Below are 27,984 nucleotides of genomic sequence, written 5' to 3'. Positions count from 1 at the left end.
AGTTCGAAGGATAATAGGGAAAAAAAATGTACATTCCCGCACGAACTAACTCAAAAGAAACAATGAATCGTTAAACCACAGAATGACAACAATACATATACACCAAGTTTTATTATTCAAATTGAATTAAAAAAATGTACACACTGGATTTCAAGCATAATGGCTATGGGTGAGATGGATACTACAATGGTTGTGGTGATGATGGTAGTGATGGCAGAGTTGATCGTGATGACGAATGTGATGATTGTGGTTGCAGTTATGATGGCGTGTGTTACGAAGTGGTGGTAATGATGGCAATGGTGGTGCATGATTGTGGTGGTGTGGACGATACAGTGGAGGTGATAATGACAGTGGTGGTAATAGCAATAATAATGGCAAATGTGGTGATAGTGATGATCATGGTGATGGTGACGGTAGTGCGGTTAATGCAGCTGTTGGTCGTGAAAGTGCTGATGGCGACGACGACGACGATGACGGTGGTGGTGATGACATCACGTTCGTGTATAGAAAAGTAGGTAGGCCCGGGAGTTGAGAACCTCAGAGAGACTCACAGAGCGGACTTCATCATCGGAGCAGCAAACCCAGCGGCCGCGAACTGTTGACACGTACGCACAGACACACACAGAAACATACACAGATGGTTATGACTGACTAATCAATGCACATCATAATAAGATTTATAACGGCTAGGAAGTTGCATTTTTTTTTCATAATTATAGTTTCAATGCTGATAACTTGCTAAAATCTCAAAATGTACAAATATGCATCACGAGGAAAAAACCAGTCCAGAAGTTGCTTGCTATCAATCATAGGGCCGTGACTGTCGAGATTTACACGCAGATCCGACTCATCACTGGACCAAGCAATTCGCCTCCGATGGAGCACGACCCACTAGCCAACAGACTGCAGGTCGTCTGCAGTATATATACAAATACTGTTGATTGGAATTTCTCTCACTTGATACAGCTATCGTGCTGTGACGGTTCCACCGGAAGACGGAAGCTTGTGTTGCCTCCGAAACGTCGTAATTTTTATTTTACTTTTATTAATTTTAATTTTTTACCTACGTGACTTTACCGAAAAAAACCTAAGAATATGAATCCTTGCAGTCACGAAAGCTTCAAATCTAGAACGTAATATATAGTCATGCTGACGAAGGGTCAGTTAGTGTTGTGGCTATAGCGCCATAAACTCAAACCACAAATGTTACAAGTTATAATCATCCCAGCCGAGGGTTCAATTCCGCGCGTCACTCTTCTGAGGTCGTAAGAAAGTGCCACTCGGTGAGACGTCGATCGTGCTTGTCCCAAAGAGCTACACTGATCTACGTAAGAGGCAAATGGAATGTCCTCCATTGGAACCTACTTTGCCAGTAGCAAAATATGATCATTGGTTTTTAACCCTTTTATCTGACAAAAGGTGTCAGTTTTGTTGCCAGATAAAAGCGTAAAAAACCAATTATCATATTTTGCTACTGGCAAAGGAGGTTCCCAATGGTATAAATGATTACCCCGAGCTCTCATACTCTGATGGTGCATTGTCTTTGAGTTGTGCGCCTTTTGGCGTCATCTGGTCCAACACCATGTGAGACTAGGCTCTAAGGAAAGCTGTCTCGGGTGTGGACCAATTAACTTCAAGGACAGTGCATACATTATCAGAGTTGTGTTTTTTGTTTGCATTCTGACCGCAGGTATTGTGGTCAATGCAAACATGACTCCTTGTAAAAAAGGTGTCAGATTTTGTTGCCAGATAAAATGGTAAAAAACAATTATCCTATGGAATTTCCTCGTTGAGCAGGGAGGCAATTTGACCGTTATTCATCACTACGCGACTAGAATACTGATCCCAGCGATAATGAATACAGTAAAGCAATAATGAAAAACAATACTGGTAATAGTTAATTATACAAAGCCTTTTTGTCAATCCACAGCCGGATGAAGGCCTGCCAACGCCGTGTCGGTTGCGAGGATGGTTTAGCCGTACATCACCACGCTCGCTCGTCAGGGTGCATTGGTTAAGTTGAAGAGGGGGGGGGGGGGGTTACCCAGGACCGGTTCAGGTGTCACTCGCTACTGATGATAGCTGTGGCCGGAATCCTAAACTCAGATCGCCGGGTGCAGCGCACAAACCAGCGTGCCATCGCTCCCCCAAATCAAATGTTGATGGCGATTTTCTATTGCTGTTCATTTGTATAGGTTTCATAAGTTACATCTAATGATCTTCTTGGTTCTTTCGGTAAAGTCACGTAGAAGGGAAGTAATAAAATAATAAAAATAGAACATAATAAAACAATTCTCACGACGTTTAGGCCACAACGCAAGCAGCACCATATTAATTGACAGAGTCTTCTCGACAGACCTGTTCTTCACCTGAGGACGGCTGCTTGCGTTGTGTCCGAAACGTCGTGAGAATTGTTTTATGTTTTATTTTTATTATTTTATTACTTCCCTTCTACGTGACTTTACCGAAAGAACCAAAAAGATTAATCCCTGCAGTCACGAAAGCTTTAAATCGAAATTTACATCTAATGCCCAGCGTTGTGGGCAGATGGCCACGATGCCAATAGTACTCGCATTATTATATCGCGATAAGTAGAATAATCCGGTATAAGGATTGTGTGTATATCGCTGCAACCCTATGTGTATTGCATGGTGCGTGTGTATATGATATGGCTCTTCTATGAGGTGCAATACAGTACATGTATAAATGCATTTTTATGGTACGAGTGTGTGTTTGGAGAGTGTTGGCAGAGTGATGTACGCACTGCGCTATGAACTCGGCTTCAATACCCGGCCACAGCTGAACCGGTCCCGGGCCTCCACTAGCTTGGAGGAGCCTTAAATGAATACCTGGTGCAGTGTGTAAACATCAGCACTGGGGAGACAGGCCAGTTTGATGTGATGGTAACCAGAGGTCGCAAACGGGTTTTGATTCCTTACCCGTACCCGTCCCTGGCCGCACCAGGGTCGCAAACGGGTACCCGTACCCGGCCGGCTGTGTTTGTATGTGTGTGATGTTGCTATCACAAGCGAGCGCCCTCACCCCGTCCTCCACTCGGTATGCTGCGGTACGTCACAAAGTGCCCACTCGTCGAGTTCCCATAATGCACCACAACGGCAGTGAGGGTGAACCGGCTGCCACAATGGCCGACCCGTCCTTTCGACAGCTCTATAGGGAGCGTGCACACACACACAGGTACACACATGCACACGAAGCACCATATTAATTGTCTTATAATTAATACATATTATTACAACACGTACCTATTTTCCGTTCATTGTTTGATAGCACCGTACATAGCCAACCGTACCAATCGGAGGTGCGGAGAAATACAACAAACTAAACACAAAAAGACGTTCTGAATAAATGAGTTGTCAATCTAGGTTTAAAAAAGTACATTGCTCGAGTTGCTTCCTATCGTCGGAAGAGCGTTCCAGACGGCCGGTAGAAGCACATCTGAAAGTGCACGGTGCAGTAACCATCGTCTTTGGGTCAACGGCTAGCCAAAAGCCGCTGCGAGGATGAACGGAGTTCGCGTGGTGGTTTATACTCCTTGACGAGATCAGCAAGTCTTCTTGGTTCTTTCGGTAAAGTCACGTAGAAGGGCAGTAATAAAATAATAAAAATAAAACTTAATAAAATAATTCTCACGACGTTTCGGCCACAACGCAAGCAACCATCCTCAGGTAAAGAATGAAACACCACCAAGCTTGGAGCGTATATTTAAGCTGGGTTGGAGCTCCAAGCTTGGTGGTGTTTCATTCTTCACCTGAGGACGGCTGCTTGCGCTGTGGCCGAAACGTCGTGAGAATTATTTTATTATGTTATATTTTTATTATTTTATTACTTCCCTTCTACGTGACTTTACCGAAAGAACCAAGAAGATGAATCCCTGCAGTCACGAAAGCTTTAAATCGAGATCAGCAAGGTATTGCGGTTGATTTGTGGCAAGCACTTTGTGTGTAACGAGTGCGACCTCAGAATGTATTCGTTCGGCAACCGGAAGCCAATGCAGCTCGGGGAGCACCGGACGGACACGGGCTGGTTCGTGCAGCGCCCACCACGACACGTGCCAGAGAATTCTGTACAAGAAGCGGCTTCCCACCAGAGGTCGCAAACGGGTTTTGATTCCTTACCCGTACCCGTACCCGGCCGCACCAGGGTCGCAAATGGGTACCCGTACCTGGCCAGGTACGGGTACCCGTTCCCTACCCGTACCCATACCCTACCTGAAATGAGTGACAAACGATTACTCACCAGTGACTCACGGCCTACCCGTACCCGTACCCGGCCGCACCAGGGTCGCAAACGGCTACCCGTACCCGTACCCAGCCGGGCAGTGAGGGTGAACCGGCTGGGTACGGGTACCCGTTCCCTACCCGTACCCGTACCCTACCCGAAATGAGTGACAAACGGTTACTCACCAGTGACTCACGGCCTACCCGTACCCGGCCGCACCAGGGTCGCAAACGGCTACCCGTACCCGTACCCGGCTGGGTACGGGTAGCCGGGTATCGGGTAGGGTACGGGTATCGGGTACCCGGTTGCGACCTCTGCTTCACACTGCTGGGCCACTTCCTCTTATCCGCGCTTGAGGGCGCATAGCGGTGGACGAGTGACGTGCCTCGTGGAGCAGCACTTGCTCACCGCTCTGCAGCGTGTATCGAGCCAGGTCGAGCGAGGATCGGAACGAGACGTGGCCATGCTCCTTGTAGGCGTGGGAGTCGCGGGAGAACGCCAGCCGGTGCAGGTGAATGCACACGCACTGCGGCAGCTGGTGTGTGGACGCGACGGAGAGGAAGGGGTGACTATCATTGAACATACAACATGGGTTGTGGTGTGACAGACAATAGGTAGCAAGCACACTGGACTTTTAAACAATTTTTTTATTTTACCAGGTAAGGCACACTGAGCTTTATAGGGGCCTGGTCATAAATGATAGCTCAATGAAGTGGCTTATCACGTGGAAATGTATTGCAGGCAAAAACCCAAAACGCACGTTTGTGAATGTGAAGGTGAAAACCAAAGAACCCGGAGAAAAATCCACGTGACCCCAGGGAGAAAAATATGGTCAAAGAAATGGTGTGGGAATGCCTTCATCCAGAAGTCATTTTACATAGGGATGCAAAATATTAGTATTTTAATCTCCGATTAAACAATATTTAATTGCTAATAATTTTACGCTTTAGAAGTAACGCAACACACCCACAACTTGATAGGTTCAAATAAATTTCATCCAATTACTTTCATGCAGAAGAGACATTTGGTTGATTTACTCTCCAAATTATCTTAAGTAATAGCACAATATTTGATGCACTTTCAAATCTAGATTGAAAACGTATTTCATGAGAACTGCTTTTTGTGTTTAGTTTGTCCTTCCCCCGCACCTCCGATTGGCACGGTTAGCTACGCAGAGTGCGAAATAAGTTCAAAATGCATACAGATGTTGTTACTGGTGCTTTGTAACATGATCCCGTAGAATGTTTCGATGTGCACGATAACATGTATGGTGTGTACTTTTGAGATGTGGCCGCATTTGGAATGCTTATATCAGTTCACAGTTTTGTGAATTTATTTTCACTTGAAAACCTGGTTCAACCACAAGGGGGCTCTGTGGAATCAAACCTGGGACACCAGAGGTCCTTGCAGTGCCTTGATACAGCCACCTCAAAGGCACGGACGTTATGCCTATAAACGTGGGTAACGGTATCAGTCACCCAGCTTCAGGATTCAAACCCAGGACCATTAAAGTAGCTTTAAAGTGGGCCCAATGGCTTAGAGGGCCAATGTGACGTGAGTGCACTAAGCTTGCACCGCTGAAATCTGTGCAGTTGCTTGTAATTAATCGGCTTTCAACGGCTGACAACAAAAAAACACTCACGTAAGAAAATGCTGTTTTCCACTTAATTTGGAATATTCCAGCGTGGAGGGTTTTAATATTTGTCTTGGGTTGACATGCGAAGAATGTCAACCAAAGACGACATCCTTCGCTCGGTGATTGTCCTCTCCTGGCTTCCAGGGTCAGTCATGGACAGAAGTTCGTGCACCGTTCAATGCGAGTTTAGAACGTCATAGCCTTCATCTCAAGACATTACTGTTCGTGCAATTGTAATATGATAGGAGAGAAGATCCAAAAACAATCAGATAAAAAGGGACACACTGGCTCAGTCTCATGCGAAATTGATCAGTTTCCAAAGAAAAAAACAGCCACCTGCCATTCATATGAATTGCCCAGCCTAACTTCTGAAATGACAGAGCGAATGAATGATAAGTAATCCAAACTGGGACTCATTTTGTAAACTCGGCAAACATAGGCTTGGACAACAGGCGATTAGGCGAGCAAAAGAACGAAGTTGGAGTTGAGTGTGCACACGCCCAACGCAAAAAACACATTCCTGCGGAGGGAGCTGGTAGGAACGTTGGGTTGCTCGGTCAATGGCCAGGGTCAACGGCGGCGTGGTGTATTCCGCAAATATGCCCGACTGTGAGGGCGGGCACAAGCTGGCATGAGTAGGTTAAACGTTGAGTTTTATAAGGGCACCACGGGGTGACCAGCCCATCCCAACCCAGCCCCACCCCTCCCACCCCCCACCCAGCCCCACCCCCCACCCAGCCCCACCCTCCCCACCCAGCCCCTACCCACCCTCCCCACCCAGCCCCTCCCCACCCTCCCTCCCCACCCAGCCCCTCCCCACCCTCCCCACCCAGCCCCTCCCCACCCTCCCCACCCAGCCCCTTCCCACCCTCCCCTCCCCACGCAGCCCCACCCAGCCCCACCCAGCCCCACCCTCCCCACCCAGCCCCTCCTTGCACGACGGACGGACACAATAATCCCCTGTGGGCTGGTGTAACCAAAGGTTCCTACCAGTAAAACTCACCTTTGCCAGCAGAGTCCTTTTGAGGAAGTCGGCCTGGATTGAGGCACCTGAAGGATGTGTCTGAGAAGAGAGACAATGATCACCTGTCTTGTCCACGGGGATGGGATTCACAAAGGCACGGCAGCGTGCTTTAGTTGTTAATAAAATAGTTTTAAAAAACTTTTAAAAAAATACACGCTTTAATGAAATGTACTGTCCGAGCTGGGTGGGGAGGGGCTGGTCACCTCCGTGGTGCCTTATAAAACTCAACGTATAACCTCCTCACGCCGGCTTGTGCCCGCCCTCACAGTCGGGCATATTTGCGGAATACACCACGCCGCCGTTGACCCTGGCCATTGACCGAGCAACCCAACGTTCCTACCAGCTCCCTCCGCAGGAATGTGTTTGAGAAGAAAAAAATACTTTGAGGTTCATTTCGAAAAGGTCATCATCAGGGGGGGTGGGGGGGGGGCGCGTTGTGTTGTTGTGCACGAGCGTGCATGTGCGAGTGCGTTCGCATGCGTACCTGACTGCACGCATCACATTTCACTCCCGTGAGGAGCTCCGATCGGAAGAAGCTCTCCAGGCACAGTTCCAGGGGGACCGAGGGGGCCTGCACAGTAAATTATTCACTCATCACTAATCATCTGCATATGATAAATACGAAAGGGTGGACTCGTTTTTTGCCGCGGGCGATACAGTCACACGCCGTCAAAGGCATGTTCACGTTATGGCGGGGGTGATTTCACTCGCTTCCCGCCCCGTGCGTGTAGCCAAGATCCCCCGTATACCCTGCACAGGTTTTTGGTTCAACTTGTCGAGCACTTACACGTGTGAGAATGCGTGTATTTATTCACGTCGCATTTCACGAATACAGAAGCATGCATTTACACACAGCTGCCATTTTACACTAAGTGGCAGTGACAGTGCCGCCATAGCGATTTGTGCCAGGCTAGGTGGAAATGGAGGCCACGTGACAGGTCAGGGAACAGACCCATGGTGCCATCGGTTGACCAAGCAAGTGTGTGTGCATTTTCACGCAAAGAAAGGCAAAGGTCCCCCATACAGCCTTAACAGAATATTGGGGCAAGTGCTGTTAACAAGCGCCTATGAAGGCCAACACGGCACACGAGGGGGTGGGTTACCGGCAGCACGCCCGGCTGCCTTTGTCTCCCTCGTGGTGAGGTTTTCACACCGCACCAGGTACTCGTTTGAGGCTGAATCGACCGAGGGGAGGCCCAGGACCGGTTCAGATAATCGTCGCTGGTGTTGGCCGTGAGCGGGAATTGAACTCGGGTCACCAGGTTCATAGTGCGATACACTAACCGCCACACCACCACTCCCCACCTCAACGCATTTGCACACAAAGACACACAGAAACACGCAAACCCGTACACATACAAGCATGTTGTACTCTGCATTGGCAAAGAGTCAATGCATTTCACTGCTCAAGTGACTGTACGATGGTGCATATCTAGATTGCTGGCCACGTGTGAGTAGTTAAACATTCCACATGTGCAAGTCGTTAAACGTTCCACATGCTATGGCCCTTTGGAGCCTCCCGATAGGACAGCCGGGTTCCCGTAGGGCTAACTGCTAAGCTAGCGCTCCATGCAGTTACAAGCATGTATACACAAATAAACACACACATTCATGCCTACACACTGATTACACACACATACGCACACACAAGTATACATACTTAAACAGATACGTGCATGCAAGTATGGGCATACTTTCGATTTAAAGCTTTCGTGACTGCAGGGATTCATCTTCTTGGTTCATTCCGTAAAGTCACGTAGAAGGGAAATAATAAAATAATAAAAATAAAACAATAAAATAAAAATTCTCACGACGTTTCGGCCACAACACAAGCAGCCGTCCTACGGTTGTGTTGTGGCCGAAACGTCGTGAGAATTTTTATTTTATTATGTTTAATTTTTATTATTTTATTATTTCCCTTCTACCTGACTTTACCGAATGAACCAAGAAGATATGGGCATACTCTTTGGTTCTTTCGGTAAAATCACGTAGGTTTAAAATAAAATAAAAATAGCTACACCCATTTCAAACCTTTAAAACAGTCTGCCTCAGCAGCAGACCATGCTTTCCCACCTGATGACGGACGCTTGTGTTGCGCCCGAAACGTCGTGATCGATTTAATTTTATACCTGCGTGACTTTACCGAAAGAACCAAAGAGTATGGATTCCTGCAGTATGGGCATATCGAATACAGAAATATGTAGCTTGATATATGATGAATTTATTTGACACCGCACGTAGCCAACCATGCCATTCAGAGGTGGTGTCGGCGTATATATCTACAGCCAGATGGCAGCTGCATACATCTGCGATCTGGCACTGTGGAGGCTAGGGGTTAGTCGAACGCAAAATGTTGCAAAGCTCCCTTCCCGTAGGTATCGAGGTGCCACACCCTGAACTTGCCAGCAGAAGGCAGTAAACAGAGCAAAGCATGGACAAAAATCACGTGTCCCTTCCACATGGGACAGTGATGCCCCCCCTCGCACGTTTGAGATTTGTTTTTCTCGGTGCTCCATTTTCCTCCGACGTGTATAAGGACTCATACTGGTAGGAACCACCTGGTTCCACCAGCCCACAGGGGATTATTGTGTCGGTCCGTCCGTCGTGCATCCAAAAATGGGAGGAGTCGGGCTGGGTGGGGAGGGAGGGGCTGGGTGGGGAGGGTGGGGCTGGGTGGGGGGTGGGAGGGGTGGGGCTGGGTGGGGAGGGGCAGGTCACCCCGTGGTGCCCTTATAAAACTCAACGTTTAACCTCCTCACGCCGGCTTGTGCCCGCCCTCACAGTCGGCCATATTTGCGGAATACACCACGCCGCCGTTGACCCTGGCCATTGACCGAGCAACCCAACGTTCCTACCAGCTCCCTCCTCAGGAATGTGTTTTATTGGCCTGAATGGAGTGGAAGCTGTACTTTTCTGCGTTTGGATGCATGTGTGAGCGCATGCGTGAGGGGAGCAGTGGCTTGGTGGTTAGAGCACTGTGTTATGAAACTGGCAACCTGGGATCAATTCCTGTCGGTGGCAAGTGATATCTGAACTGATCCTGGGCCTCAACGCAGTAGCACACCCTCCCGACTTGCTCTCTCACCGCAGTTCGATTTTAGCGTTTCACGTAATTTATTGTCGTTTATTTTTGTTAATGAAAATGTTTCACCAGAATGTGAACCAAACCTGCGATAATTACCTATGATAGACAAACATTATTGGACATCGGGAAAGAAGAGCTTGCTTACCCAATGCAGCCTGCCCGGAGACGACCCTTTGATTTACCCGACAACAACATAAGACGAGACGCGGAATAAGAGCCGGAGTTCAGATGAGGAATAGAAAACGTCCTCGCCATACAGCAAAGCCGAGCATGTTCTTGTGCAACGCACAGTCCCCCTGGTTAATTAACGAGTTTGATGTTTTGTGGGCCCGGATCGAATTCTAACGGGAGACACGAGGCTGCAATGTTCTGTGTTTCACGGAGAGCGTGCTGAATGGAAATATCCCGGACGCAACCATCGGGCTAACAGGCTTTTCACTTGTTCGCGGACTTTGGACAGTGGGAAAACAAAATGTGGCGGATTGTGCGTGATGATCAACTCATCTTGGTGTAACGCGAGTTATGTCTCCATCAAAGCGTCTTTGTGTTCACCAGCTGTAGAGAGTTTGTGATCCTATCATGCCGCCCTCATTACCTCCCGAGAGAATTTCACGCGATTGTTTTAGTCGCTGTGTACGTCACCTCCGAGCACCAACACCACGCCGGCTATGGACGTAATACCCAAACAATTTCTGCACTGGAAACCAAACATCCGGGCGCTGCTGTGATTAGTAATTGGGGACTTTAACAGAGCGAACCTTGGAGTGTACTCCCAAACTTTACCGACATCGTTAGACCTCCTTTGCCAGTACCAAAATATAATAGGGTTTTTCCATTTTTTTCTGGCAAAGGAGGTCTAATGATGTAGATGCTCACCCCGAGCCCTCATTACTTTGATAGCGCATTGTCTTTGAGCTGTACGTCTTTTGGCGTCATCTGGTCGAGCACCAATTGGGTCGAGGCTCAAAAGAAAGCCGTCCCTTGGTGTGGACCAATCAGTTTCAAGGACAATGCAAGTATTGTGGTTAATGCAGTTACATGAATCCTTGCAAAAAAGGTTTCAGTTTTGTTGCCAGAAAAAAAAGGGGAAAAAACTCTATTATTTTACCAACATGTGAAATGGAACTGCACAGGGCATGCCATCTTGGATCACTGTTATTCAATGCTGAAAGAATCCTACAGGGCGTTCCCCCCCGCCCACCGCTCGGGGGAAGTCCGACCACAATGTCATCTTGCTGCTGCTAAAGGACCGCCCCCGCCCTCTCTTCAAGAGACAGGCTCCCACTACAAAGAGAGTCCAATGCTGGTCAGAAGACGCAGAGGGCAGACTCACGGATGGCCTGGAGGATACAGACTGGGATATGATAATTGGATTTTTACCCTTTTATCTGGCAACAAAACTGACCCCCTTTTTTTTACAAGGAGTCATGTTTGCATAGACCACAATACCTGCAGTCGTAATGTAAACAAAAAACACAACTCTGATAATGCATGCACTGTCCTTGAAGTTGATTGATCCACACCCGAGACAGCTTTCCTTAGAGCCTAGTCTCACATGGTGTTGGACCAGATGACGCCAAAAGGCGCACAACTCAAAGACAATGCACCATCAGAGTATGAGAGCTCAGGGTAAGCATTTACACCATTGGAACCTCATTTGCCAGAAGAAAAAATATGATAATTGTTTTTTACCCTTTTATCTGGCAACAAAACTGACACCTTTTTTTTGTCAGTTTTGTTGCCAGATAAAATGGTAAAAAACCAATTATCATATATGTTAAGGGATGTGGCCGAAAACAGAGTGGAGGAATTTGCATCTACAGTGCGAGGTCATATCAAGTTCTGCATGGACGTTTCTGTGCCAACCAAGACTGTCCGTTCCTACCCAAATGACAACCCCTGGGTTCACAACGCGGCAGTCAAAGCAGCACTGAAGGACCGACACAAAGAATGCAAATCCAGAGACCCCGCTGAAATCAGGAGGACCAAATACGCGGTCCGAAAAGCCACCAAGGCGGGCAAGAGACAATACAGGGGCAAGTTGGAGGCCCTGTACTGTGACTCCAACTCTAGGAGCCTGTGGCGTACGGTACAGTCCATCACAAACTACAAAGGGACAATAAGCTGCGAGGCAATCAACAACGCCTCCCTCCCCGACCAGCTCAACACCGTCGACCCCAGCTCCACAGTCCCCCCCCCCCGCCTTCCCCGACTTCCCCCACCTTCGCCTACCCCCCCCCCCATCGCCCCGACTACAGCTCTCCTGCAGGTGTCCTTAGACTCAACCAGAAGTCGCAACCGGGTACCCGATACCCGTACCCTACCCGATACCCGGCTACCCGTATCCGGCCGGGTACGGGTACCCGTTTGCGACCCTGGTGCGGCCGGGTACGGGTACGGGTAGGCCGTGAGCCACTGGTGAGTAACCGTTTGTCACTCATTTCCCAACGTCTTGTCTCTTCTCACAATTCAAGTTCCTAGAATCAACCCACCCGCGCCTGCAACATGGCTTCATCCCAGAGGTCGCAATCGGGTACGCGTACCTACCCGATACCCGGCCGGGTACGGGTAGCCGGGTATCGGGTAGGGTACGGGTACCCGTTTGCGACCCTGGTGCGGCCGGGTACGGGTAAGGAATCAAAACCCGTTTGCGACCTCTGGGCTCAACAGAGGCGAGGTGATAAAAGATCCTCCGGCAGGTTGACACACACACAGGGCAGCCGGCCCAGACGGGATACCGGGGAAGCACACCCCAGCTGGCCTCTGTGTTAACAGACATCTTCGACCTTTCCCTCGCCCAGGTTGTTGTTCCAACATGCCACAAGACGTATACTAAACAGTAAAAATCTTGGATTGGAGAGTAACTTGGGGTCTCTGCGAGTGTTTTGCATGACGAGCAAAATTTTTAAATAAATATTAATTTGATAAACGAGCGAGGTCTTGCAATACGAGTAGTACGTGCAGTATATGCTTTGTCTGCCGAGCGTCACGTGATCGTCACCGGTGGTGGCCGTGAGCGGGAATCGAACTCGGGTCGCCGGGTTCGTAGCGCAACGCGCTAACCGCTACACTACAATGCGTTACGCTTCCACGTGCGTGGGTCACGTGACAGATTTGACGTCACAGATCACTTGCCGTGCAAAAAATTAATGCATTATTGAGCTCCCCCCCCCAAAAATTTTTTTATTTGCATGGTACAGTCTGGAAAGTACCCACATGGCAAATTTAAAGTTTGTTGCATGTCGGGAAGTACGCTAAACATTGTGAACAGACACACATGATCACAACTTTGCCTTATATATATATGGAGAGGAGATTAGCATTGAGAAGACAAAGTCGACGTGCCATGGTGATCTACCGGGTTGGCCTCAATAGGCGTTCGCTCACAGCACCCACCCCAACAGTCTGTGTACGGCCATGCGAAGGATATTTGTGCAATGTGTGCGTGCGCGTGTGTGCTTACGTGCATGTTGGGAGGGATTGGGAGCGAGACGCTTTCAAAGCTCTCAAGCCTCACGGGACCCTGGAAAAACAAGACCGATGTCATCAACATCATTATTCTCTAGCATTCTCAGCATCACCACCACCATCGTCATCAACATCATCATTCTCTAGCATTCTCAGCATCACCACCACCGTCGTCATCAACATCACAAAGGACATCACAAAGGACATCACGGACATCATCATTCCCAAATGGTCACCCACCCTTGCCCAATCTCCTTTCCTGGTTTTTCAGCCTTGAGATGCAAGTGATAGACGCATCGTGAAGATAAATATTTTTTCACTCGTCACTATCACCAACATCACAATTACCATCATCCAAGTTCAAATGACTACTACCGTCACACTCATCACCATTATGAGTAAAGTTGGCTTTCACATAACCAACAGCCTCATTATTCATCACCATCACAATCTCTTCACCATCCAAATTCACATTTTTCACCCCATTCCAACCACCAAGGGCCTTCTTCTTCTCCCCTGCTTCTTCTCCGCACATGATTAACAGTTTCTCTTCATACCAAGGATGAGGGTCTCCCTATGCCGGGTGGGTTGTAGGTGAAGGTTAGAACCGTAGATGCGGGTGCATAGAAGTAAAAAGCCCCGATTAAAATGAACCTGGCGACCCGGGTTCGATTCCCACTCACGCCCAACACCAGTGACGATTATCTGAACCGGTCCCGGACCTCCCTTAGGTCTACTCAGCCTCAAATGAGTACCTGGTGCGATGTGTAAACATCGCCACTCGGGAGACAAAGGCGGCCGGGCGTGGTGCTGGCCACCCACCCCCTCGTGTGCCGTGCCGGCCTTCATAGGTGCTCGCTAACAGCACTTGCCCCAACAGTCTGTTAAGGCTATACGGGGGATCTTTATCTTTGTAGGTACTGGTGTTGTAGTGACATAGAATTGGTCACTTAGCATAGCGCTGGTTGCTGGCAGGGAAGGGGATCTGCAGCTAATAGCACCCTGACCGACAGCAGGCCACGTGATAGGCCAGAGAGGGATGTAGGGGAAAGGTTACGGAAGGGACACGTGGCCAGGGCGGAGCCAAACCACGCTCACAGTATAAGAGGGGCCCCCCCGGGAGGGGGCCTCGGGGCTGTCGTTTGGAGTGGAATCCCCGTCGTCGTTGCTGCTGCTGAAGATCGTCACCATCATCGCGGTCGTCTTGCCGCCTTCGCCGCTTTCGTCGCTGTCGTCGTCACTTGATATAGCGCTGCTAGACGGTAGTTGGCTGACTCGGTTCAGCACCGTCAGTGTCAGATGGCTAGCATAGTGTGTAGGCTAGTAACCAGTGTAGAGTCGCGTCTAAGCGAGAGACACAGAGTGTGTAACAGTGTAAGGGTGTGCATTGTACAAAGTGTGCTCGGTGTTAATGAAAAAACTGCATGCAAGAAATTACGTCTCCAAGTCAGTCACTACACTTGTAAGGGGAGTGGCAGTGTGGCGTTTAGCGCGTTGCGCTACAAAACCCGGCGACCCGAGTTCGATTCCCACTCATGGCCAACACCAGTGACGATTATCTGGGCCTCCCCTAGGTCGACTCAGCCTCAAATGAGTACCTGGTGTGGTAACATAGCCACTAGGGAGACAAAGGCGGCCGGGCATGGTGCTGGCCACCCACCGCCTTGTATGCCGTTGACGGCCTCCATAGGTGCTCGCTAATAGCACTTGCCCCAACAATCTTTTGCAGGCAAGCTTTTGTGAAGCCAGGCTATAGATATTCGAATTAGTTCTGGGCATCCCTGACTCGCCCTAAAATGAGTATCTGGTGCGAGTGTGAACATCAGCACTGGGGTTACAAAGGCGGTCGGGCGTAGTGCTGGAAACACCACTCCCTCGAGCGCCGTGCCGGCCTTCATAAGTGCTCACTAGCAGCACTCGTTGACACAGACTACGTAGGCGACACGGAGAATCATTGGCTTTGTACATAGGGTTGTATGCAGTACGGTGTGCATTGGAGAATGTGTATGCACGACAACAGCGTGCATGGGGAAAGTGCGCGTGTCTGTGTGTGTACGCGCGCGAGTGCACGCTCACCTTGTGTTTGCACCGCGTGCACTGCAGCGTGATCGCAAATCGGCCGAGGAAAGGGGACATCCTGGTCTTGGCCAGAGGAACGTGGAGACCTCCTGATGGCCGGGCACAAGGCAGGTGTTTAGAACGCCAGCGCGCCACTTGCTCACCTGATTCAAACTCCCCTCACTAATCAAGCAACTGAAGCGGAGGATACAAGTGGCACAACAGCGCCCCCTCAAGCATGACACGATCAGTTCAAATCCTAGCCAGCATTTGCTCATCTCAATCAATCACTAGGCATGTAATGATTCTTCAATGAATAATATATATGTTTCGATTTAAAGCTTTCGTGACTGCAGGGATTCATCTTCTTGGTTCTTTCGGTAAAGTCACGTAGAAGGGAAGTAATAAAATAATAAAAATAAAACATAATAAAACAATTTTCACGACGTTTCGGCCACAATGTCGTGAGAATTGTTTTATTATGTTTTATTTTTATTATTTTATTAATTCCCTTCTACGTGACTTTACCAAAAGAACCAAGAAGATAATATATATGTATTAAAAAAACTTTTTTTTAAACATGCTTTTTGCAGAACCTACCTGGCCACAAACGATAGCTCAACGAAGTAGCACATCGCGTAGAGATTCATAGCAGCCATCCAGCAAGTAGATCGATAGTCACATTGTAAACATGAATGTGCTGTAGTAATGCCAGAACTCCACAACTCCAGGAAGTGGCCCCGAAGCTTGCCATAACAAGGAACCGTGGGCAATTACAGCCAACGTCAGTTGACCGTGGACAATTAGACCCAAGCCGAAACATAACATATAAAAAAGAATGTAAAAAAATATATATCTATTTTATGATAGAATATAGTATTGTCATCAGTATGACATAAGTATACCAAGTTTTCAGTCGATACCACATTGGGAAGTGGGTTAAAATTGAGTTACGAGATTTGAGGATACAACAACGACAACAGAGTGAGTTAAATAAAAGCGTGTAAAAAATGGCCTGCTAGCTCACATCACGTGCATTGAATTACGTGCGCTGAGACTTAATTATTTACAAATTTATCATCATTATGTGCAATTGATATGGGTATGTTATGATTAGAATAGTAAAAATAAATAACACAAAATAATCAGAGAAACAATACAAATGAGGCAGTAAAAAAACAAGACCAAACGAATACGTAATGGGACCTAATTGAGACACTGAATTGAGGCAATTCATCCAATCACTGGGGGTGGGGAGTGATTGTCGGCCTATTCACTATGATCATCCCTCAGGTTTGTATAAGCAGCCCCATATGTGAAGGTTGCTCCTGGGAAGTTAACAGTGACTGCTGTTTGTGTATACATAAGGGTCTCATTTAGATTCCATTACTTATTCGTTTTGTCTTGTTTTTTGTACTGCCTCATTTGTATTGATTACCAGGACAGATAACCTGGTTCTTGCCAAGGCTACATGGAATTTCACCACTAGATCAGGACAAATTTCGATTTAAAGCTTTCGTGACTGCAGGGATTCATCTTCTTGGTTCTTTCGGTAAAGTCACGTAGAAGGGAAATAATAAAATAATAAAAATAAAACATAATAAAATAATTCTCACGACGTTTCGGCCACAACGCAAGTAGCCGTCCTGTCGGAAGGACAGCGTATGAAGGACAGCGTCTGAAGGACGCTGTCTTTCGGACAGACCTGTTCTTCACCTGAGGACGGCTGCTTGCGTTGTGGCCGAAACGTCGTGAGAATTATTTTATTATGTTTTATTTTTATTTTTTTATTATTTCCCTTCTACATGACTTTACCGAAAGAACCAAGAAGATAGATCAGGACAGTTTATTAAGATGAACACTTCCCAATATGCATTTTAACTCGGGGATCAGGACAGAGCCGTGATGATGGAGATTGTGTTAATGATGGCAATGAGGAATGGTGCCAGTGGTGATGTGATAGAAATGGACGGTAATTTGTTTATACAAACTGACAGTGTTTCCATGCTCAAATGAGCCTTCCAAAGTGCTCATCTTACATTCACAGTGCTGCACCATTCATGGGAATCCCCCATTCCTCCTATAGCAGGGGCCAGTGTCTCTAGATGCACAACTACTGGCTTCCAACAAAGGTGTCGTCATTCTACGAACCAAGAAATCTGAAAGGCTGAGACTTTGAACTTGCAATCTTCTATAACACTTGATGTACTTACAATGATACCATAACAGTGAAGAAAGAAATGATAATGCCATGGAATACGAGAGATGGTGTTCATGATGATGCAAATGGACATTATATAGTGATCTTAAAGACTGTTAATGATGTGATAATAAAGGTGACAGTGTCGGTCATGGAGATGTGATATAATTGGTGATGATGGTGAGTTAGTTACCAGTCACTCTGTTGACCACTCCAGCTGACTCCAGCATAGGCAGCCTCTGTAACAAACAATTGGTCAAACGCCATCATCAGCGAGATTCATTATGGGTCGCATTGCGTACAATACAATGGGAGGTGTCCAGGGTGGCTCAGAGGGGCTAAACAATGTCGAACCATCTTGGTTCTTTCGGTGAAGTCACGTAGAAGGGAAGTAATAAAATAATAAATATTATGTTTTATTTTTATTCTTTTATTACTTCCCTTCTACGTGACTTTACCGAAAGAACCAAGAAGATGAATCCCTGCAGTCACGAAAGCTTTAAATCGAAATTTTATGTCGAACCACTGAGCCGGCATTGCTGAGATCCTGGGTTTTAAGTGAGGCCGCCGCTACATATAAATAATGGCCCTAATGTAGCAAGTGGCTTCACATTTAAAAAAATCCATTGTTATATCATCATAATCTTGATTTGAAGCTGTCGTGACTGCAGGAATTCATGCTCTTTGGTTCTTTCGGTAAAGTCACGTAGGTAGAAAAATAACTAATAGAAAACGACGTTTCGATCGCAACACAAGCAAATCGTCTTCAGGTGAAACAATACAGCAGGCGGACTGCTGAGGCAGGAACAAATGTAGCGAGATAGCTACTGCAGCCAAAGGTGATATTTAATTGAGAAGAGCAACACAAAACATTAAAAAAGAAAATATTACTCCTGAAGTGCCCATTAACCAAAAACTGTAATGAATAGATGAACCATTCATAGGCCCCCCCTAGGTCGATTCAGCCTCAAAAGAGTACCTGCTGCCGTGTGTAAACATCAGCACTGGGGAGTGTACCGTTGGCCACCCACCCACTCGTGCGCCGTGCTGGCCTTCATCGGTGCTCCAAAACAGTACTTTCCCCAACACTGTTAAAAGGCTATACGGGGGATCTTGTGTCTTTATGGTTATTGATTTACGCACACAAGCACACCAATACCTGCAACTGCAGCCCGGAAAACGCCAGCGATGACCTTCCCTGCCTCTCTTCCTCCAGCGTCGTCATCACAACAGCGAACAGCTCGTGGGCGTCCTTTGGTCGAAAAAATAACAAAACAGAACTCGTTACTCAATCCAATGCTGGACGAGGACATCACCATTGTCGCGTGGGCCACAGAAGATTATTTGACTATAACACACTGGTCAGTGTGGGTTGAAGGTCGAGAGTATACGGGTGCATAGAAGTACAGTATAATGATGGCTCAACTCCCGCTTAGCTCACGAGGTGTAATGAGATCGGGCACATTCCAGGTCATTTGGTCTGCAACCACTTCATTACCGAGTAATTATTTTCAATTACCCATTTGTGCTGGTGCCTTGAGATGTACTGCATGGCAAGGCGTGATATAAATAGTGAATGATGATGATGGTCACCTGCTCCTGATGTGCCGGGATCTCCCAACCATGTGATCTCAGAGCCTCCAACACCGGCCCAGCATGCACTGGGGCATCCGCCGCATCCCCTTCTCCCATGAGCACTTGCAGCAAGACAAGTCGGGGAGAGGAACGCGGAGTTGAGGGGCGCAGATTCACATGCATGGCTTCACGTCAAGCCAAGGACTAACTCAATTAGGTGGTGACAGTGAGCATCATTTAATGATTTATCCAGCCATTAATTGAATTGTCACAAATCTGAGTGGCAATCCTATTCAAGAAGCAATTGTTTCTTGTCATCTCATTCATATTGTTTTTAGTTTTGTTCATCTCATGCATACGTTTTGCTCCATTCTGCCGTAATGTGCACCGATGCCTATATTATTGAGTGCAATATTGGCACGTAAAATACAGATTTATAGCATGTCATTTGCATCAAAAATAAATTCTCACATACACAAGTTTTGATGCTTGCAGAGAGTGTAAGAATCGTAGAATTGACTATAATCAATAAACGGACGCATCATTACATGCCCTTGCCTACCAAATAACCACCCTAATAGATTCCCTCGAAAAATAAGCTCCTGGTCACATGGACCAGACCTAACCATGATATGGGGATCCCACATGTTGCATGGCAACATCAAGTAGAAAATCAATCAGTTCTACCTCTCGATTTAAAGCTTTCGTGACTGCAGGGATTCATCTTCTTGGTTCTTTCGGTAAAGTTACGTAGAAGGGAAATAATACAAAAATAAAACATAATAAAATACAGTTCTCACGACGTTTCGGTCACAACGCAAGCAGCCATCCTGAAGACGCTGTCTTTCCGACAGCCCTGTCCTGAAGACGCTGTCTTTCCGGCAGCCCTGTTCTTCACCTGAGGATGGCTGCTTGCGTTGTGGCCGAAACGTCGTGAGAATTGCATTTTATTATGTTTAATTTTTATTACTTTATTATTTCCCTTCTACGTAACTTTACCGAAAGAACCAAGAAGATGAGTTCTACCTCCGATATACATTAATTCCCTTCCACCGCCTCCTTTTGCCGAGTTCTCATCGTGCCGTTTGTCGCCGATCGCTGGCCGTTTTTTGACCAGCGCTCGGCAAACGAAGACAAAAACAAACTCGTGATCTGCCCTCCGCGGTCCTCACCTCTCAGCATTCCCAGCAGAGCGGCGTGAAGGTGACCGCTCGGGGCCCTGCGCTCCCGAGCGCTCGACTCGCTGCTCCGGCGAACGATAAAGCGGCCGGAACCCAGGCCCGGGTCCTCGCCGACTTCAGACGCAACACTCTCCAAGGAGCGCGAGGCCGGCGCGTAAGTGGCGTGCGTGCCTGCGCTAGCGTGGCGTCTGCCTGTGTAATTGCAGTGAATGTCCGTGTTCGTGTGGCGTGTGTCTGTGCCGCTGCTCTGCGCAGCTATGTTTTTGTCCTCGGTGTCCATGCTAGTATGTGCGTCTGCGCCAGGGCTACTTGACCCTGCGTTCGCGTCACGTATAAATGTATCGCCGCTGTGTGCACGTGCGTTTGTGTGGTGTGCGTCTGTGCTGGTGTCGTGCCTGCCTTTATTACCGCCGTGCATGTTTGTGTCAGCGTGGCACCTTGCCGTTTGACTGCTGCGTGTGCCCGTGTCAGCACTACGTGTGCCTGCGCTAATGACACGCGTAGCAATATTATTTCCGTGTGCTTCTGTGTCAATGCCGCCACTGTCCGTGCTCGTGTTAGGTGTGTCAATGCAATGCGTGTCTGTGCTGCTGGTTTGCGTGTCTGCATTATTATTACGTGTGTCTGTGTTGAGTCTATGTCTGTCCGAGTCTTTGCTGTTACTGTCTACATTCGTCGTGCGTGTGTCCAACTCAGCGCTGTGTGCATTGTTGTCGTCTGTGTTTTCGCTGCTGCTTTGCGTTTTAATGCTCTGTATGCCTGTATTCATGCTGCCTGCGTTCCTGTCATGTATGGCTGTGTTCATGCTGTCTGGGTTAGTGCCATTGCTATTTGTGTCGTACACGTTAACGCTGTGGGTGATCGTGTTGCCTGTGTCTCTGTTAGTGCTGTATGTGTTCGTGTCACGCGTGTCACTGTTCATGCCGCGGGTGTCTGTGTTGTGCGTATTATTGCTGTGCCTGTCCGTATGCAGGTCGTCGGTGTCTGTGTTAACGCTGTGTGTGTTTGTGTAGTTTGTGTCCATATTAATGCTGTATGCGTTCGTGTCAATGCCGTACGTCTCTGTATTAATGCTGGGTGTCTCAGTGTCAATTTGCTGTGTGTCTGTGATAATGCCGTGTTTGTCTGTGTTAATGTCGTGTGTCACAATGTTATTGCCATGCGGCTCTGTGTTAATGCCGTGCGTCTCTGTGTTAGTGTCAAGCGTGTCAGTGTTCATTTGCCGCGTGTCAGTATTAATGCCGCGTGTGTCTGTGTTACCACCGGCTGTGTCTGTGCTAATGTCGTGTGTTTCTGTGTTATTACTGTGTACGTCAGCCTTAATCCCACTGAAACCCGCGTCAATGCTATGCGTGTCCGTGTCACCGCCGTGAGTAACCTCTTCCTGGTTGTGACACGGGCCCGGCGTGCGTGCGTCACCGCTGTGAGCGTGACACTCATTGTTCATTCGCTTGTTCGTGCCGTGCTCCGGCTCCGAGCCAGGGGCTGAGTCGGTGCCCTGTAACCAGGCGTGCAGAGGCGCGCATGTGGCAAGGGCTTGCAGCAGTGCGTTCAGGTAACACGCGTTCCCAATGTTTCGCAGGCCCGGTACAAGACCTGCACACACACAAAAACAAAGATCCCCCGTATAGCTTAAATATACATTTGGGGCAAGTGCTGTGAGCGAGCACCTTTGAAGCCCGACGCAGCACACATGGGGGTGGGTGCCCAGCAACACGTCCAACTGCCTTTGTCTCCCGAGTAACGATGCTTTCACACCATACCAGGTACTCATTTGAGGCCGAGTTGACCTAGAGTAAGCCCAGGACCAGTTTAGATATTCGTCACTGGTGTTGGCCGTGAGCGAAAAATTTAACTTGATCAACCGGGTCCGTAGTGCATTGCGTTAACCGCTACACTACCGCTCCCCACAAACACACGCTTATGTGTATAACCAAGTACGCTTATAATGTTTGACCTCCTAAAGCCATCCAAGCGCGATTGAGGCTCAACTCCGCTTAGCTTATGAGATGTGAAGAAATGGAGGCACATTCTGGGTGAATTTGTACATTGGTTATGTTAGTGGTGGATTGTATGGTAAACGACTTAAGCATAGTGTATGATGAGTTACGCGCCTAACAGTCTGGTGTGTCTGTTGCGTATGTGGGTTGGATTGAGTGTGCGTGATGGACCGCACACGTGGCGCAGGTTGTTAAAATTGTATTTTTGCATGGCAGGTAATCACGTAAAATGGTAAACACATTGACTCACGTACAGAATTGTCTATAGACGTGACATGTAATGGTTTTCACAATGAAATTGTGATTCTGAGGACGCCGGTTCAATCGATCTCCCGGCATGGTGGTTGAAACAATGGGGCAACTTTTCTTTAATTCCCCTCCCCACCTAATGTCCACTCAGTAGTGTGAATGGGTACACACCGCAGTTAGTCGATTGGAGGTCATGTGTGGGAGAGAGTTAAGTGTAGGTATGGCCACCTCTTTTGCCAGGTCTGGTCAGCATGGAAGAGTACACCAGATGTCCTCTACAACTCTCTCTGGAGTAGACCCTTCCACCAGCAGTAGCACGAGCGAGGAAGCAATTACAGAGTTGCACCTTTACCTTTTAATTAATACAGGTGGTCTTCTACTTACGATGGAGATGCGTTACGACGATCCCATCGTAAGTCAAAAATATCGTAAGTCGAAGATGGCCTAGCCTACCCAGGAGTCTTAAAGAATGGTGATAATTTAGCAAAACAGAGCAATTTACAGTACCGTACTGTATAAACTATATACTGTATGTATTTATTAATTGCAATACTGTATTGCACAGTAAAATGTTAAGTAAAAAATCAAGGTAAATTCTTAGCCTACCTATATGAACTGCAATTTAATAGAAATTTTTTTCAGGAAACAATCCTATCTGCTCTACAAACTTTTAACATGCATTGAACGTATCGTATCGTGGTAACCCTAAAATTAAATCGTACGCTGCTGCGTTTGCCTGCCGCACGAAATTTAAAATATTTTACAATTTTGTCTTATCGCTATCGCCATCGTAAGATCGAAATATCCTAAGTCGGACCATCGTAACTCGGGGACTACCTGTGATGGTAAATGTACAATGTGGTGACTTAAGACCGCCGTTTCTGTTTGAACGTTTGCACGTGCCAGTGAGTGCATTAATTACTAACATCTTGACGTCTGGCAAAAACATTAGCAAGCTGCGTGTCCAAATTTCTTTGACACACGTCGTGACGGTTACTGCAAGATCCGACCAGGTCCATCCTGGTGCTCGCTTAGCTGCGTTGGCTTCCGGTTACTGAACAAATACATTCTGAGGTCTCACTCATTACACACAAAGTCCTTGCCACAAATGAGCCACAAATGAACCACAATACCTCGCTGATCTCGACAAGGAATCATAAACCATCACGCAAACACTGGCCATCCTTGTAGCGGCCGTCTGGAACGCTCTTCCTTCCGATATTTGGAAACCACTGGAGCTATGCACTTTCAATCTAGATTGCGTACTAATTTCTTTAAAACGGCTTTTTGTGTTTAGTTTAGCACGGTTGGCTACGTATAAGTGCCAAAGAAGATCAACATCTATATATATAAAATCGTTCATGTCTGTCTGTCTGTGTGTGTGTGTGTGGACTTTGGCCCATACGCACTTTCATTGGACGGCGGTTGCCCCTGGCAACGGCTAGCCACGCCTTCGCCGCTTTCATTGGACCTGGCAACGGCTAGCCACGCCTTCGCCAAGGGCTGCAGTTTCATTGGACGGCGGTTGCCCCTGCCAACGGCTAGCCACGCCTTCGCCACTTTCATAAGCTCCGTATTTAATTAAATAATAGCCATTACACAGTATTGTTGGAGCGCTAGGGGGGGGGGAAGGAACGCCACCCGTACCCTGCCTCTTCCAAGCCGACAATTTTAGGCGAGGCCGCAGGCTTTGCACGCTACTAGGCCTCGACACCCACCACGCCACTCTGAGGTAAATTCATCAAAGTTTTTCCTACTCTTCACTACACCCCCACCACAATGTGTGCTATTAATATTACTTTTAAACCCAACGCGCCAACAATCGATTACTTTAATGTTCACTGTACAAATACTCATTAAGCTGGCTGAGCGTACTGCCAGTCTATCATGTACACTGTAGCCTGCTTATTAAGCTCGATGAGCGTACTGCCACTCTATCATGTACACTCTAGCCTGCTTATGAAGCTGAGTGCGTGTACTGGCAGTCTATAATGTGGACTCTTGCCTGGTTATTATAATCGATTCTTTATATGTTCTTTGTACAAACAGTCATTAAGCTGCTTGAGCGACCTCAGTTCGATTCCAACTCACGCCCACCACCGCTGACGATTATTTGAAACGGACCTGGCCCTCCCCTAGGTCCACTCAGCCCCAAAAGCGTAACTGCTGTCGTGTGTGAACATCGGCACTTGGGAGACAAAGGCGGCTGGGCGTGGTAGATCCAAGTCCCGGGCGAAGCCGGGTCATGTGTATGTGTTTATGTGTATGTCTGTGTGTCTGTATGCATGTGTGTATGTATGTGTGTGTATGTGTTTGTGTGTATGTCTGTGTGTGTATGTATGTCGGTTTTGCCGCCGTGGTGGATCCAAGTCCCGGGCGAAGCCGGGTCATGTGTATGTGTTTATGTGTATGTCTGTGTGTCTGTATGCATGTGTGTATGTATGTGTGTGTATGTGTTTGTGTGTATGTCTGTGTGTGTATGTATGTCGGTTTTGCCGCCGTGGTGGATCCAAGTCCCGGGCGAAGCCGGGTCATGTGTATGTGTGTATGTGTTTATGTGTATGTCTGTGTGTCTGTATGCATGTGTGTATGTATGTGTGTGCATGTGTTTGTGTGTATGTATGTGTGTGTGTATGTATGTGGGTTTTTTTGTATGTCTTTATGTGTATGTCTGCGTGCCTGTATGTATGTGTGTATGTACGTCTGTGGATGTGTTTGTGTGTATGTATGTGTGTGTCTATGTATGTGTGTGTATGTGTTTCTGTGTTTGTATGTGTGTGTATGTATGTGTGTTATGTGTCTGTCTGTGTGTCTGCATGTATGTGTGTGTGTATTGTGTATGTGTTTGTGTGTTTGTGTGTTTACGCTCGCATTACACAAATGTATAATGCGGGTCTAAGGCGTTCCTTACACAGCATTGCCGCTTTATTATTTCAGTCGTTTACTGCCGTATGCACCCTGAAAGTCGTGTGTGTCTGCAGCAAGCGCGTGTATGTGTACCTATGGACGCGCGCGCGTGTGTTGTGTAGGGGGAACGGTAGTGTAGTGCTTAGCGTGCTGCCTGTGTCTGTGTGTGTGTGTCTGTGTGTGTGTGTCTGTGTGTGTGTCTGTGTGTGTGTCTGTGTGTGTGCGTGTGTGGTGTGTGGGGAGCGGTAGTGTAGTGGTTAGCGTGCTGTCTGTGTGTGTGTTTCTGTCTGTGTGTGTCTGCGTGTGTCTGTGTGTGTGTCTGTGTGTGTGTCTGTGCGTGTGTGGTGTGTGAGGAGCGGTGGGTGTAGTGCTTAACGCTACGCTGCGCTACCAACCCGGCAAACCCAGTTCGATTCCCGCTCACGGCCACCACCGGTGACGATTATTTGAACCTCCCCTAGGTCGACTCTGCCTCAAACGAGTAACTTAACTACTGTAGCGTATTAACATCGCCACTGGGGAGACAAAGGCGGCCGGTCGTGGTAGATACAAGTCCCGGGCGAAGCCGGGTAGTACAGCTAGTACATACATACAAAATCCCACCGCAAACGATAACTGGTTCCTGACTTTCGGAATCGATGTTCGATTTTGGAAAAAATGTTATGGTTTAATGACGATTGCTTAACAACCCTAATACAGAATGTGATAAATGCTGGGCTTAATGTCCGTGTGTCTGGAATTATTTCGGCACCCGGTACAACATAACCAGCAAAAGTTCAGTCTACCGGCTTGTCGATAAATATTCAGTGAGGAATGAAGCCTGGGATATGCTGAAGGTCTCCCTATGCCGTGCTATCATGAGAGTTGTTAGACCGTAACTCACTATGCTGGTCGATGTGGATTTGTGAAGGGGGAGCCCCAGGACGAATTCAGATATCGCTCACCACTGATGTTTTATGTGGCCGGGAACAAAACTCGGGTCACCAAGTTTACAGCGCAGTGAGCGCTATAAAGAAATGCAACACCACTATGTGTGCACATGGTATAATACAAATAAAACGCAGGTCTCATTCATCCCTATAATGGTAATCTGCCAGCTGCATTTTTTCTAAATCAGGCAAGTACTGAACTGGTTAGAGTTTTACCAGCAGGGTGTGGCCTGTTAAACAAACGTTGCTTGGTGGTTTATGTAACGACAGGGCCTGTTTAACATAGCAGAAAAAAACTGTGCAATCTTCTTGGTTCTTTCGGTAAAGTCACGTAGAAGGGAAATAATAAAATAATAAAAATAAAACATAATAAAATACAATTCTCACGACGTTTCGGCCACAACGCAAGCAGCCGTCCTCAGGTGAAGAACAGGTCTGTCGGAAAGACTTTACCGAAAAAACAAAGAAGATGAATCCCTGCAGTCACGAAAGCTTTAATCTAAAAACTGTGCAAGACAAGAATGGATGGTATTGCCTGACTAAAATGTGCTTTTGTCTTCTCTTATTTGGCAACGAAACTAAATGTTGTCTGCCGAGTGATATATAATTTTTCTCTGGCCTCGAAAAATGTGGCATGGCTACTTTGTGCATGGTACGCATGTGCGCAACCTTGGTGCGTTACGTGACGTGTAGTCAAAGTAGTGTGTATGATACAGGTGAGACTGTAGTATCAAGTGGATGTGCAGTGTGTATTATCGCAGTTAAATTGTGCAGTATATGGTGTGCAGTACGTTTTAACTCAGCAGTGGTGAGATTATGTCGTATGTGGTGTGTGAGTTCAGACAGGTGAGATTGCGTTGTACATGGTGCGTATGTAGTGTGTGCGTTTCAGAGAGTTGGTGAGGTTGTGTAGTATATTGTGTGTATGTGGCGTGTGATTGAAGACCGTAGGTGAGATTGTGTGGTATATGGTGCACCTCCCGTTTAGCATGGTTGGCTACGTACACACCGTACGAGGTTCAACATACATGTAGTGTGCGTGTGATATCAGTGAGCAGTACCTTTTTTTCGTGATGCACGAGTTGAAGGACCCCACAGGACATAGACTCCAACTGCCGCCAGTCCCAGCAGCCCCCAAACCTCTCCCCACCCCACCCCCATCCTGTAGCAGGGAACACAAAACAAATATCCCCCATAAAGCCTTCACACACTTTTGGGGCTAGTGCTGTTCGCGAGCACCTATGAAGGCCGGCACGGTACACATGGGGATGGTTTGCCAGCATCACGCCCGGTCGCTTTCGTCTCCCTATTGGCAATGTTTACACATTGCACAGGTACTCATTCGTGGCTGAGTCGACCTAGGGGTGGCCCAGAACGGGTCAGATAATCGTCACTGGAGTTGGCCATGGGTGGGAATCGAACTCCGATCGCCG

At 47.6% G+C, this 27,984-nt stretch overlaps 1 protein-coding gene across 2 annotated transcripts; it reads right to left on the bottom strand.

Moving 5' to 3' along the window:
* Positions 1–94: 94 nt before the first annotated feature.
* Positions 95–27,733, bottom strand: USP30 (ubiquitin specific peptidase 30). Of its 2 annotated transcripts, none has more exons than XM_061577473.1 (12): positions 27,613–27,733; positions 20,458–22,062; positions 19,304–19,407; positions 18,870–18,962; positions 17,904–17,949; positions 15,529–15,620; positions 13,448–13,507; positions 7,384–7,470; positions 6,879–6,938; positions 4,648–4,774; positions 3,043–3,168; positions 95–595 (listed from the first exon to the last, which is right to left on the bottom strand). In XM_061577473.1, the coding sequence occupies exons 1-12, from the start codon at positions 27,710–27,712 to the stop codon at positions 492–494; spliced, it is 2,604 nt and encodes an 867-aa protein (XP_061433457.1). In that variant the 5' UTR covers positions 27,713–27,733; the 3' UTR covers positions 95–491. The 2 variants fall into 2 exon arrangements, with proteins under 2 accessions (XP_061433457.1, XP_061433458.1); XM_061577474.1 differs by having other exon boundaries at positions 15,529–15,617.
* Positions 27,734–27,984: the final 251 nt, after the last annotated feature.

Source organism: Lethenteron reissneri, chromosome 64 (assembly GCF_015708825.2).
Source record: "Lethenteron reissneri isolate LAM-NWPU_2019-01 chromosome 64, ASM1570882v1, whole genome shotgun sequence".
Taxonomy (NCBI): domain Eukaryota; kingdom Metazoa; phylum Chordata; class Hyperoartia; order Petromyzontiformes; family Petromyzontidae; genus Lethenteron; species Lethenteron reissneri.
The sequence above is the reverse complement of the archived record's forward strand: the minus strand, read 5'-3'. Positions and strand labels throughout refer to the sequence as shown.

Coding starts and splice junctions, on each gene's coding strand:
- USP30 (XM_061577473.1), bottom strand. CDS start 27,712: ATGGGGGTGGGGTGGGGAGAGGTTTGGGGGCTGCTGGGACTGGCGGCA. Junction 17,950..18,869: donor TTTCCGGGCTGCAGTTGCAG/GTATTGGTGTGC, acceptor TGTTTGTTACAG/AGGCTGCCTATGCTGGAGTC. Junction 4,775..6,878: donor AAAGGACTCTGCTGGCAAAG/GTGAGTTTTACT, acceptor TCCACACACCAG/CTGCCGCAGTGCGTGTGCAT.